We start from the raw sequence: 14,712 nt of genomic DNA, 5'->3' as shown, positions 1-14,712 counted from the left end.
AATTGAATAATTTTCTCTTTGGCATGGCATTTTAAAAAACTGTTTTTGGGGCTGGCAACTGGCAAACAAACTGGCGCCTGTCGCGATACAACGACAGCGTCGACATTGACGTTGATGCTGGGGCTGAGACTGTGACAGAGACTGAGGCTGAAGCTGAAGCTGAGGCTGACGTTGACTGCGACTTCGACTTCGACATAATCACGCGCTTTAAAGGCTGCTGACAGTTTAACGATTTGTGTTGATTGTTTGTTTTCTGGCTGTTGTTGTTGTTGTTGCTGGTGTCGGTGTCGACTGCTTGGTTGTTTTCACAACATGCAACCGTGCGTAGCAGCAACAAAATGTCGACAACCGCGACACACACACACACCAAAAAAACTTTACCCAAAAAAATGTTATAGCCAAAAAAGAAAAGAAAACAATACAAAAAAAGACAACAACTGCAAGTGGAGATTTTCATGGGACAGCTAATTGGCTGCTGTGACATTAAATGCCGTCAACAATTTGTCCTGCATGTCGATGTCAGAGAGACAGCAAAAACAAAAAAGAAAAGAAACCGTCAGAGAGAGAGGGAGTGAAAACTGTGGCGCCAAATGAAAAGAGAGAGTTGAGAGGAGGTTTTCAATCGTTTGTCAATAATTCGCCTACTGTTAAAATGTGCAGAACCCAAAGAGCAACTAAATCAAAAACCGAAAAGAAAAAAAGAAAAAAGTTTTTTGCACGATTTTCGAACGTGGCCAATGCCAAAGAGAGGGAGACAATTGTTAGCCTTTGCCTTAATTTGTCTACAAATTTTCTACAGCTGGGGGCACGTACTATTTTCTACATGCAGCGACATCATTGGTTTTGGTTTCGGTTTTGGTTTCGGTTTCAGCTGCATCTTAGATTTGTGGCACGAACGTGAACTTCATGCATCATGTTGTCGTCAAAAATTTGTCGGTCTCTGTTCGTCGCTGTTCGTTGTCGTCGACCTGCGCAGGGAGAAAACAAATTAAATTGCTGCCACTTGTGGCAGACAACAAAACAGCATTCGCATGCAACGACAGAATTATGCAATTAAAAATGGAAATGCAAATGCTAAGAAAAAACTAACAATATTGAAGAGGAACTAGAAGCAATTGCAAGTTGCAAAGAAGTTGCTACACAAGTAGCAGTTGCAGCAAATGAGATTCAACTCAGAGTCTCGGACTTGGACTTGGACTTGGACTTGGACTTGCTTCACGCTGACTTGCTTAATTAATCAAACGAGTGGCAAATGACTAATTGATGGAATGACGGAAATAGCTGCAAAATGAGCCGAGCTTATGGGAAAGTCGCTAAGCAGCTGCCAGTGATATTTCAACTTAACTTTATCTTAAGCACTTTAACTTGCCAACTATGCACTGTGTGTGCACTGTACAGTGAGAGCTTATTAAAGTGCACAGTTGGCGACGCGAAAGCTGTGCCAATGAAATACAAATATTTTTATGACAATTCATTTCAACTAAAGAGAATATTGCAGTTTCTTTTATGATTCACTCATCGTTTAGTCGATTTTTATCTAAGCTATTTAATTTTGTTAATTTTTTTTATCCAACTGAATTTAATGATAATAAATCTACGTCAAACAACATTTCAGTTGTTCCGTTCTAATGTTGAAATTATTAATTTCGAGCATAAGACACATCATTTCGCTAAACAACAATTTGAGGTTTTGGAACACATACTAAGCACAGCTGTGAGTAATAAAATCAAACCTGGTTTATAAAACACACTTCTTGTCATTAAAAAATATATCAACCCAGCTGTGAGTAATAAAATATTACTTAGTTTATAAAACAAACTTATTTTCTTTAAAAAGCATTTCAAAAACTTTTACTGAACAAAAATTTAAGGATTAAACATATCAACACAGCTGCTAGCAATAAAAATAACTAAGTTTATAAAACAAACTTGTTTAAAAAAAAAAACTTTCAAAAACCTTTCAAATACCTTTACTAAATAACAATTTTGGAAAAATATATCAACACAGCTCGGAGTAATCAAAAACTAACTCAGCTTATGAAACAAACTTATGTGCCTAAAATATCTCTTTCCTAACTATCTACACTGAAAAATACCAATTTCTAAAATCAAGAAGATTCATTTCAAAAATTGTGTTCATAAAATAGGAACAAATTCTTTAAAATTCACAATAATTAGTCTAAAAAATGATAAATTCTCAATATAAGACCAAAAATACAAATTAGATTACAAAATTCTGCAATCTATCGAAATTCCTAAAGAGTATTAATTTAGCTTTGAGTGTTTTCGTTTGTTTTCTGTGCACACTTATACCACTTATTGTATCTTTACTGTACTTAACAATTGTCAAGCAGTTATCCGTCTTTCCGCAGCTTCATGAGGTGTAATAAACTTACCATTGGCATTCGCTGATTTAATTCTGCAAAGATAAGAAGCGTGTAGAATGTTGGCAATTAATAAACAGAAATATACTCGTAAATACAACACAAATTAGCGTAAGAACATAAATATTGGCAAATACACACACACACGCACACACACACACAACAATATGGCAAATGTCAAAAGTGTTCAAATGACGCGAAACGTGAAACGCGGCGACAAATGGCAACTGGCAAAACGAAAGACTTAGGACACAAACTTGTCTACGCAAATAACGCTTTTGCGTGTGACACGCAGATAAACAACTCCAACTAGAACCAGATAAGAATTCTACACAATAGCAACAACAACAACAAGAACATCTGTGCAACATTCTCCATTTGTTGGCGATTAGATTAAATGGCATTGAGAGAGAGAGAAAAGAGAGAGAAACCGGATTCTCTTGATCTTATTTGCCACAAATTTCGCTGCTTTCAATTGCGAGTTTAGCAATTTCTATTAACTGTGTGTCGGCATTTGCCATTAACTTTGTAACCCAACCTAAGCTCAGTCAACCCCGCAGTCGTACATTCGTTTCTGGGTCATAACGAGAACACGAACCTAATGGATATAGATTGTGCGTATCAATTAACCGCACCGATGTCTGACCGTTGCCTCTTGTCCGTTTGATTGAGTACAGCAAGCGGCAGCTTGCAGCAAGGCGGCTTAATTTTCCCCTCGCTTTGCCTTGATCGATTATAATGTTAACTTTAACTGAATCAACTCGATTCGAACTCTTTTTTTTTCTTCTCTTCATTTTATTCGATTCGCATTCGCCTCTTGTGTTTTTTCTGCCTCGCAATTCAATTAAACCGAACAAGCTCACCGTGCAGTCAGTCTGTCTGTTCGTCCATATGTCCATCCATCTGTCCGTTAGTCAGTTAGTCTGTCGTCTTGTTGGAGGCCATGCCTTAGCTTTGCGCTAATTTTCCAACTGTGTTTTCTTTATTTTTTTCGTATGTTTTTCCTTTGAAACGTTATGTTCAATTTTCTGCGCTTGTTTTTCGTCAGCAGCTTTAAATTGTTTTTTTTTTCTTCTTTGTTTTTCCTTTTTTTCCAATCGAGCTGCTGCAGCATGCTAATTGAACACGCCTTTTTATGTTGCCACAGTTTGCAGCGAGAGCGCGTTGCTTCAGCTTTAGTTGGCAGCTGCTTTAAACGTTTTCAACTTGAATTTCGCTTTTTTATTTCTATTAAACGTGAACACGAAGCGACAATTTTGTGCAATTTAACAGTGTTTTTTGACAAACTGAAAGTCAGCCAGGCCTTGCCTTTGTAGGCCTTACCTTGCACCAGATTTTACAAAAATAATCTATATAAATTTAGGCCAAATTAGCAAAAGGATTTAAAGCAAAGTTGACAATTAATGTAGTATTAATTTGAATATATTTTGAGCGTATTCGAATCTTTTGATAGTGTCAAACTAGACTAAGTCTTAAAAAGTTTTTCAATGTATCTAAAGCAATTACAATTATTGCATAATTTGTCAAGTCAACTTAAAATATTTAAAAATGCATCTAAGGCGTTGGCAATTATTGTATAATTAGTTGAAGTATATACATATTTAAAGATTTGCAGTTATTGTTAATTTTATTAACCCTAAGACGAAATGAAACCAATTTAAAATACTTCAAAAGTTTCTCAATTATTGTGTAACTCATTGAAGCATTTATCTAAAGACTTGCAGTCAATATTTTCGAACATTTTCCCAGATAGTGTCAGCTTAAGCAAATTTAAAATATTTGAAATGTTTCTCAATGACAATTATTGTATAATTAATTCAAGTATTCATATATTTGAAGACTTGCTTGCTCCTCAGATAGTGTCAAATAAAGCCAATTTAAAATACTTCAAAAGTTTGCCAAATGCAACTCAAATATTTAACTGCAATTAAACGATTTGTGAACAGACTTTAAAACTGACTGAATTCATGTTAAGAGCTTGTGCTAGTTTTTCTACTTTATTAAAAGAGAATTTCAGATGGATTTTTATTGAGAGCTGAAAAAGTGCTGCAAGCAGCAGACAAGCAAACAGCATAGAAGAGTTGATTTATTTAAGTGTCTTCAGTGTCTGAGTCTGTAAACTGAGCCGCCGAGGAGAACTGTCGATGCAACAGCAGTCAAGAATCAACAACAATCAACAATCAAACAGAAATCAAACGGCACTTTGAGTGAGTTTTTTTTTCATGCCGACAAGTGGGACTCGAGAAAAAGACATTAACAAATACAACTACAACTACAACTACAACTACAAGTTGCAACTACTGTCGTTACCATTACCATTACCATGTCTAGACATTGAGCAAACATTGTCGAGTCGCAGTGGCAGGTGCCATTAGAGCAGCACTTCTAAGGTGTCCACTAGCAAATCATGTGTTGCAAAAAGAAAAAACTATAAAGACAAAAAAGCGAGTTCGAAACAAAAATGTGTGGCAAGCAAATTTATAGCGCCATTAGATATCGAGATCGAGAACGAAAACGAGAATTGCATCAATATGCAAATAAGTGTAACCGATATTACATGTAATTGCTGCTAATTTGGCAGCCAACACGTCCAAGCACGACGCCCGAACTCAGCTCAATTCAACTCAACTCAACTCAGCTGAACTTAACCGAAACGACAACTGACATAAAACAGTTGCCACAGCCAACAACAACAACAGCAACAACAACTTGCAACATGACTGACTAAAGCTGACGGCAAGGTGAACAGCGTGACAATCTCATTGCTCTCCTCCTCCTCTTCCAAAAGAGGGGGAGACGAAGTGGTATCTGGTCAAAGCCCAGCTTAAATCAAATGCAAAATCGAATGCTAGTCAAAGTAGCGTGTGAATGCGTAGCCAAACATGCACTAAGTGCCAACTTTGACTACCCCAACTGTGTCTCCTCCACTCCCCTCCCCTCCTTTTGCTCTTGCAACCGCGCCCCACGAATTGAATAACTGTTGGTGTAAATGATACATTCCTTATTGAGTGCATACTCTGCAATTAAATGTATTGGGTATATGAGCTTGTGTAAAGAATTTGTTATGTAAAGTGTAGTTTTATTGTATTTGGGCTATAAATATATATCTAACGTTTTTCTTGTTACTTTTCTATATGATATGAATTTTCGTATTTTTAAATCCCATCTACATAGAGTGAGATATATTCTTATAAAATCAAAAATATTAAGTGCAACTCTTCTAGAGAAATGCTAATGCTGAATGCTAATGAAAACTATTCAATTTTAGAGTTTGGAAATATTAAGTAAAAGCTCAACAATTTTTTATGGTTTTACAGATATTGACAAACATGCTAATATCTTTATGACTTTATAGAAATATATATAATGAATTAGAAAGAGATGTTGTATAGGTTAAAATTTTACAGATTTAAATTATTTAGCAAATGCGCAAGAGTTTTCAATGTTCATAGTTATTGGAAGCACAGTTTTAGGCTATGACTTTTTAGAATCTTTATGGCGTTATTCAGAATCTTTATCTTTAGAAGAATTGCCAATGATTTTGTAGATTTGAAATTTAAATGATTTATGATATAAAATCATTCCGGTATTAACTGAAATTTTGTAGAATTTGTTTAGAGACCTTTAGAAGTTTTTGAGAAAAACTTTTTCTTAATAGATGATGTTTGATGTAATTAATTAAAAGCAATCTAGTAATTATTAAATTTATATAAATTAAAAAAATTCTTTTAGCTACCAACAAATTATATATAAATGTACACACATTTTAAAAATATTTAATTTTTTTAAATTTAGAGCTTTAATAATTATTTTTTGTAGCTTTTGCATTTATATTATTTTCTCAAGAGCTTTTATTAGAGCATTTACATGTCGTCTAGGCCTTAGCGGAATTAACATTTCACTCACTTGTCTCACATTTGTGTTTGATTTGCACATTTGTTTGTCCGTCTGTTTGTTGGCTCGTTCGCTTTGTTTGTTTGTTTATTTTGCTTTGGCAAATTATTTGCAAAAATTAATTTTATGCAAACATGCCGCCAAAATACGACAACATGACAATTTAATTGGACGCGACATGTGGCAAAGAGTGAGAGACTTTGAGGCAAGCGTTGAGGCGCCTGCGCAACGCCAAGCGAAAATTTCTGTTAATTTGGAGCTCGCGTGTTTGCGGTGTTCGCCCCCGCAGTTCCCCTCTCTCTCTCGCTGAAGCTCGATGGCAAAATGAATGTCCATTTAAATGTATCTTGTCGCAATTACAGAGTGAGTGTGTGTGGCTGGCTGACCCACTCTAAAGCCATTGATAGACTCGAAAAAGAACTTAAAGAATGGCCTGTGGCAAAATGTAGCCTCTGTTTACTGTTGTTGTTGCTGTTGCTGTGTTGTGTTGTGTTAATGTTATTGTTGTGGTTATTGTTGTTGGCTTTGTTGTTTGTTTATTTTAAAGAGCAATTAAGTAATAAAGCAATTTCATGTTCTTTTGTCTTGCCATTCGATTATTTTGCCGCTTTAAAGGTTTCTTTTTGGCGGGCGTGGGCGTTTAATTGAATTGCCGTTTGTTGCCTTTGTTGTTGTTGTTGTTGTTGTGTGTGGGCAAATACGTTGTAAATCTTATAGTTACACACACATACACACACAAGTACTTTGCATGTAGATGGCACAGCTGATAAATTCGCGCATATATTCAATTTGTCTGGCATTGTAAATGTCGCCGCATGACGGATCGTTGGGGTCGTCTTTGGGGGCTTCTCTCATCGAGTTGAATGTCCGTTCTGCTGTTCTCTGCCTATGTATGTTGTAGCTATGTACACCCCCTCCACCTTGAGTCATAGAACTGGTCTCAGTCTAAGCATTATGATGACTAATTGCAGTATTTTTCTAGCCAAATGCCAAAATGTGTCCATTTATTTAACATTCGTTATTAATTGTTTGTTGTTTGTCGCCGGTAATTTATTTAAATTGCAAATTTTAAGCGTTTTGCATTTATTGTTTTTGCTACGGCGAATACGTTTAATTCATAAGTCGATATATTATCTATAAGCATTTGTTGCATGCTGAAAATTGCATTGATTTAAGCACAGTCATAATTTTCTTGATTTTATTTGCGACTTTTTCCAGCAGAAAATATTTTACTATATGCCGCAATTTTTGCCTTCTATTAATTTCTTATTTCATTTAATGTTATTAAAAGCCATAAATATTGAAAAGTTAATTTTAAGTTTGATTAAAAGAAAAACCGTAATGATTGAAACGTAAATTTATAGCTTCATATGATCATAAATTTTTAAGATTAAAAAGTCAATTCTATGCTTGATATAATGTAAAACTATAAAAAATTGAATCTTCAATTCTTTGTTTGCTTAAAAACTATAGAGATTAAAGAGACAATTCTCAGATTGTTAAAGCCTATAAAGATTGCAACGCTACATCTTTGCTTGATATAATCCAAAACTATGAAGATTAAAATGTCAATTCTTAGTTTCAAATATTCAAAAACTATAAAGATTACAAACTTTATTTTGGACTTCATAAAACCTATAAAAATTTCAACGTCAATTCTAATGAGAAACTTTAAGAACTAAAAAGTCACTTTTAAGCATTTTTTTTTAGCTTGATATAATCCTCATTTTAATAATAAATAAATGCATTTTTAGATTAGCGAACTTTGAAAATGTAAGTCTCTATGGTAAAGTTCAATGTTGACATTAAATGTAACCATCAAAATAGAATTTGGAGATATGGTAACGTTAATTTCTAAAATGAAAATCAATTTTGAAACTAAGTAGGTAAATGGTTAAGCTTAAAAAATATCTTATAACAAATTTTTAATCAACACATACAATTATTTTTAATCTATTGTTCAATGTAATTTGAAAATTAATTCGAATTACTTTAAAGCCTTCACAACAACCCTGACAAATATTGATATTAGATGTTCCCAACAGAAATCAGATTTCCGTATTATTTGATTAATTTTAAACAATTTTCATTTAGGACTTGTTGTAAGTTGATTATTGAATTTCTAGAGTTGCAAATCTAGAAATATTGTAGAATTTTTATCTTGATTTAAAAAATTGTTTTCTGGCTTCAATATTGATTTGTGCTGTCAAAACCTTTTATTTGATGTTCGAAATCAATTAAGACCTCACATTTGTTAAGACTACTTTAATTGCTTTTATATTTCGAGCATTTTTAGCTTTTGACTTACCTTTTACATCTTAGAACTATGACCATTACAATAGCACCTATAAGAGCCGATATGATTGAGACTACAATTAGGGTGAATGCCCATCCGAGTTCGCCAGCGGTATCTGAAAGACACAAAGACAAAGAGCGCAACAATTTTCAATTAAAACGGATATCAAGAGATGTAATGAGCATTAAGTTACGTAAAAATGAAGAGAAAAAAACCAGATGAACTGGCTACAAAGTAAGCAAGTAAGTCAGAAATGAAGTAGTTGGAGGGGGAAGCCGAGTGTAAATGCATTTATGATTATGCGATGGCGATAAAGATGATAAATGCATAAAAAAGTTATGAATATGAATATAAAGTTGCGCGATGTGAATGAAAGATACGTATCCGAAAGGTGTTTCGTCTAGCTGTAAAAAGTGGTAAATGGAAACGAATGAAAATTCGTGAGTGAAGTCAATTAGACGCCATCAAAAAAAAACACAAGAAGGAAGAAAATGTTGTCGGCGCGATGAGCAGGCGATTAAAATTGCTCTCGAAACTGAAATTAAAACTGGATGAAGCAGAGTAGGAGGCGGAGGGAGAGGGAAAGAAGTTTGGGGACGCATCCCATTCATTTAACGATGCAAAATTAATTACAAAGTTTATTATCTTAACAACTGGAGGCTTGCCACAATGCTACGCTTTACGCGCTACTTGCAACTTGCCCCCGCTGGTGATTTAGAATATTTATGGTATGGGGGCAGCAGTTAAATGAGGCAATGAATACGCTCCACACTCCACTTCTCCTCTCTCTATTCACTCTGTGAGTTCAGCTGTGCGTTGATAGCCAGGGGTCAGACTGTGAATCAACCGAGTCGAGCACATGCGACTACGTTTTGACCCTTTTGCCTAGACCTTATCTACCGACAGGCATCTGTTAACAGAGGGGCGAAGAAGTGTAGCAGGGTTGGATGCTGTAGGCCCAAAAGGTAAATTTCAGCAAACAGAAATCAGCACGCATATAAATATTTCAGTCAGCTTCGCCTGGTTAAGCCCTCCTTTGATAAAAGCCGGCAAAATTGCAATAGAAATTAACCAAAGAAAGTGCTGACACAAATTTAATCGAATTGCGAGTACTCTACTTAATTGAAAAGAAAGTACTTAAGAGCAAATTTATTCACTTTTATCTCAATAAAGTGCTTCATAACTTGTAAAGTACAGTCAAGATACTGTCGTGGTACATACAATAATAACTAAAGTACCTATTTATGATTCCTGAATATTTGATTGCGATCAGAAATAAATTTTAGAAGCTATTTAAAAAATACTTTTGGCAAAATCTGCCTACTGCAAACTTAGTTGCTTTTGTTGACAATCAGGTATATTTGTATTATATATGCATATATTAAAATACCATATACATTCTTCGGTAAATTTACGTATTTTTGCAGTATACTTGAAGTACATTACTACATCTATGTATATACAAAATACAGACCTTTGCGCATTTTAGTATTTTTTCGATATATAATATTAATTTGGTTAGATTTTTATTTTGGTATTATTTTTATTTCTTTGCTTCATTAACAATTCATATTATTAAGTTTTTTTGTACAAATTCTTTTAAAGTAGCTTCTAACCCATCTAATTCGTCTCCTAATTAACACATCAAATTATTAAGTATACGCAAAGATTTCTAGCCCATTTTTTTAGTAACTGACAAGAGTCTCAACAAGTCGGAAGTACTTTGCCCTAAATAACATACTACTATCTACTTGTTATGCACTGCATTTCGTATAGCTTTCTGGCTAAATGGACCTTGGCTAGCACGTTTAACAAATTTGACCCAATTTCGTTGATAAATTTGATTCTTCTCATCCACGTTTTCGTCGCCGTCTTCTACCTTTTCTCAGTTATCTTGTTATCCCAGTTGTCAGTTGCTTAAATATTTATGCTGTCGGTGCTATAATGAAAGCAAACGCCATTACATTCGTTTTTTTTTTGCTCTTCTCTCTCTGTTTTTTTTGGCCCATTGTGTGCTGGCCGTAATAATTCAATTGGTCGAAAACGCAGCCACGAGGCGAACTGAAGAACACTGAAGAGCTGCCTGCTAAAACGTAATTAATAACAAACAAAAAGAAAAAGAAACGAATGAGAAGCCATTTTTGCTCGCTTCTCCATTTCCATCTCACTCATGCAATTTGCTGTCTCTGTCTCTGGTTTTATGAGTTGAGGATGTGGGCGTGGCAGTTGCTGAGGAAACGAGCTAATAAGCGGCGCCTCAGAAAACACGCGTTAATTGCGGCAAGTTGCAAGTGAACCAAACACAAAGAGCCTATTAAAAAAAAAACAGAGAATAGTAGAAAAAACTAAGCATAACACCTGTTGCAAGAAACATGCTTAGAAAAATGCTCTCAGCTGGGAAAATATTTTTAACTATGCTATAAAAGGCAGAGTTAACTTCCGATTATTGTGTGTTTGCGATGAACCCAAAAGAACTCCTGGTGAAATGAATTGAACTCGTTGCGTTGCGTTGTAATGCGTTGTTGTTGTCGGATGCTGCAGCATCGTAAAGTTCCACTTGCCAACTGGCAACTGACGCAAGTTATAGCCGTGGCCAAGTGCGCTCGCTTGTAAATGCCGAACCCTTAACATATTTATGCCACTCGCCGGGGGCATTCAATCGCAGTCGCAGTTGCAGTAGCATGCAACAGGTGTGCGCAGCTTCACGCAAGAGAGAGAGAGAAAACATTCGAACTGCCCAGGTATTTATTAGCAGCCTCTGATCTATTTAGTCTTTGCAACTGACTGCGGATTGGTCTGGTCAGTCTAATTGGCAACTCATTAAAATAATTTCGTGCCAAGAGAATGGACAATGGGCAGCAGCAGCAGCTTGGCTCGTCACTTTATACTTTTTTTTTTGTTGTTCATTTCGTTTCGTTTTGTTTTTGGCATAGAACATGGCAAAAACTTTTGGTTTTCTTGGAACTTTTAGGACTTGACACGAGAACAACAGCAACAGCAACATGCAGCCGAGGGGCAAAACTGTTGCAGCTGTGCAACTGCAACTGCAACAGTTTCCATGGAAATGCAAACTGGGCTTGCATGCTTTAGCTTTAGCTGTTGCAGTTGCAGTTCGCCAGCAGCAGGAGGCATACGAGATACATCCATCAGATACAAATGGCTGCCCGCAGATGTAACTGCCGCCAACTTGCAGCTCAGTCCCCGCTCTCACCCTCTCATTCATCTCTATCTGTCTCTCTCTCTGCCGCTCGTCTGTCAGCAAATTGTAATAATCGATCTGTGGCAAGATGATTGATGATGCGACAAAGCAAGCTAAAACCAATGGAGATTTATGGTCGCCGCCAGTTGTTGGCAGTGGTGCATGCCACTCCACTTCACTTCCCCCAAAAACTGTGCGGCAAACATCATTTAATCGCATAATGCATTCTCCACTTCCCCTCCTCTCTCTCTGTTGCCCTCGCTTTTAAGTTATATGCTAATTTCATCTGCTACTCTATGCAACCACCTGCTGCAGCTTTTGCGGTGCTAAATCATCGGAAAATTGGCCCACACGGTTGCACGTTGCACGTTGCTGCCCCGTTGGCGTTGCAGCTGAGCATTTTGCCACAAACTGTCGCACAGTTGCATTTTTAATTGCCCCACAAAAATGCCGAAAATGAACAAAAGCAACAACGTAGCGAATGGAGTCGAGTTGAGCTTTATCTAACAACGTATCGTTGCACGGTTGTTGTTGCAACGGGCGGCCGCGGTGGGCGTGGCAGGCATTTCGTGCAAGCGAAAAAGCGGCCCAAATACGACTCAATTAACAGTCCACACAATTAAATTAAATGCTCGCATTTGTTTTCAAATTGAGCAATTAAGAAATGATTTAGCGCATTTTTGTGGCTCCACTTTTGGCAACGAGCCTCCTGTTGTTGTTATTGTTGTTGCAAGTTGTTGTCGCTGTCGACATATCTTTTAGTGGGCGACGCTTTTTTTGGCGACACAAAATTCAAATTTGATTAAACGCAATTAATTAGCAGTAGTTTTTTGGGCTCTAATTATTTATTGTAATTAAATGGATCGCTATTCATTTGTATTTTGTTAAATATACTCAATTATTTGTGGTTATTTTCCGCAAAAAAGTTTTATAAATAGATTGACATTTAAAATACGATAGCTACTATTATTTTTTAGAGACTGGGATTAATTAAAATTGCTGTTTGTGGATATTAAATTGTACAAAACTATCTCAGTGTTTTATAAATAATCAATTAGTTGCTTTGTAATTAAAAGTCCGAATACTTTTTGGCAACTGTGATTGATTAAAATCTCTATTAGTAGTTTGCATCAATCACATTTAAAAAAAAAGATTCTTAATCTCTAATTATAAAAACTATTCACGGCTTTTATAAATAGGTAAATACATACATTTATATTTATTTAGTTGATTCTTTGAATACTAGTTCAGCAATATAAACTGATTAAAAGTTTTTATTAAAAAAGTATTTGTATCGGTTATATTTGTAAATGCACAATATTCACATAGTTTTCCCCATTACAAAATATCAATATCCAAAAAAATGCAATCTTTTCAAATAATTTGCTCTTTCTCACTTATGCTTTCTTATTTGAAATTTACTTCCCCATCTTTTTTTTAATTATCAGCTGTCATCTGTCGCATTTCTTTGCGTTTCTCAGAATGCAACAAAATGTGTTAGGAGAAACAAAATAGATAAAATAAAAAAAGTTTTATGAAGGGTTGGAAATTAAAAATACGAAAACTACAATTTTTGGAAGCTGGAATAATTAAAATTTTGTTTGTAACTATTTCAATTATAAAGTCAATTCGATTCCTTGAAAACTATTTAAATAATTAATATGTAATTTATTTCCCTTCTTATTGCTGGTGCAGCAGAATTTTAATATCAATAAATATCCAAAGTTGAAAATGCATTTGCTCTTTGTCCTTTGCACTTTTGTATTTTAAATTTATTTCCTCATATTTTCCCAGCATTTAATTCACTTTGCACTTTCGGCGATATTTTTAAATTATTAACTTTCAGCTGCCGCCTTTCTTTGCGCTTCTCAGAAAGCGTCAATTGTTAAGCGAAAGAATGCGTTAAGAGACGAAAAAAAAACGAAGGAGAGTAAATAAAATATAATTTACAGTTTGCTGGCTGGCTGACTGGCTGGCAAAAGGAAGTAGCAGCATATGTGGGCCAAAAAGTCATGAAAAGTCAGCCGGACAAACAGATGAGCGAAGTCGACATACATCGATGTGAATGTGAGTGTGTGAGTGAGTGCGTATTGAGTGTACCCCCCATATATTCATTACACACTCGTTTACGAGGGTTTGTATTCGCGACATATGGAACGAAGAAGCTGCAAAAGTTGCAAGTTGCAAACGCAAAGTTAAATGACAAATTAAATAATGTCAGCAACGCGGCGGTTGGCAAAAGGTTAAAGCCATAAAAATAAGGGCCGAGCATTTAACGATGTATGCTGTATTCATGTGTGTGTATATTGGCCAAAAGTCAATATAATAAATTACACGGCGACAGTGGCGATAATCAAATGAACAACAACGGCAGCAGCAGCAACCAGTTAAAAACATAAAGAGTGCAACATGCGTTGGTCAAGCGGCATTTGTGGCTCTTCTTTTGGTTGTTTTTTTTTTTTTTTTGTTCTTCGACTCTTTTTTGCGACTCTTGCCGAAAGTCGTTAAAAAACGCACAAAATTTTTGCAGCGGCTGCAAATTGTCAGCGAAATAAAAATAAAAATTAAATTGAATGCGCAAGCGTGCGCGGACAGGAAGAGAGGGAAGGGCAGAGAGAGAGAGGGGGAGACTTGTGGCAGGGACAGGACCCCCAGCGGCGGCGCCACCAGATACAAGATACAGATACGACTGTGAATGAGTGAGTATGTGAATGCGAATGCGAATGTCGGTCGTCGGTTGTCGTATGTCGAATGCGGAGATGTCGCTGCTGCGTATGCCGAAAATTTCAACAGAAGTTTGGCACCGAATTTCACGTGAATTTCAAGCACAATTTGCGAGGGAAGAGGGGAGCCCGAGAAGGAGACTTTGGTTAACTTTTGGGTCGTAGTTTTGTGGGTACCCAGTTAATTACAAGCGCAGACCCTTGGCTAATTTTGTT

General features: G+C 35.9%; 1 protein-coding gene across 1 annotated transcript in view; it reads right to left on the bottom strand.

Annotated features, from left to right (window-relative positions):
• LOC117570818 (uncharacterized) overlaps positions 1-14,712 on the bottom strand; it is an 88,249-nt gene that overhangs the window by 5,886 nt on the left and 67,651 nt on the right. Inside the window, exons 4-5 of the mRNA XM_034252678.2 lie at positions 8,587-8,689; positions 2,397-2,419 (exon numbers count right to left, since the gene is read on the bottom strand). Coding sequence (XP_034108569.1) covers positions 2,397-2,419; positions 8,587-8,689 — 126 coding nt within the window. The remainder of the gene's footprint in view (positions 1-2,396; positions 2,420-8,586; positions 8,690-14,712) is intronic.

The sequence above is a fragment of the Drosophila albomicans genome, chromosome 3 (genome assembly GCF_009650485.2).
Source record: "Drosophila albomicans strain 15112-1751.03 chromosome 3, ASM965048v2, whole genome shotgun sequence".
Taxonomy (NCBI): Eukaryota; Metazoa; Arthropoda; class Insecta; order Diptera; family Drosophilidae; genus Drosophila; species Drosophila albomicans.
The sequence above is the reverse complement of the archived record's forward strand: the minus strand, read 5'-3'. Positions and strand labels throughout refer to the sequence as shown.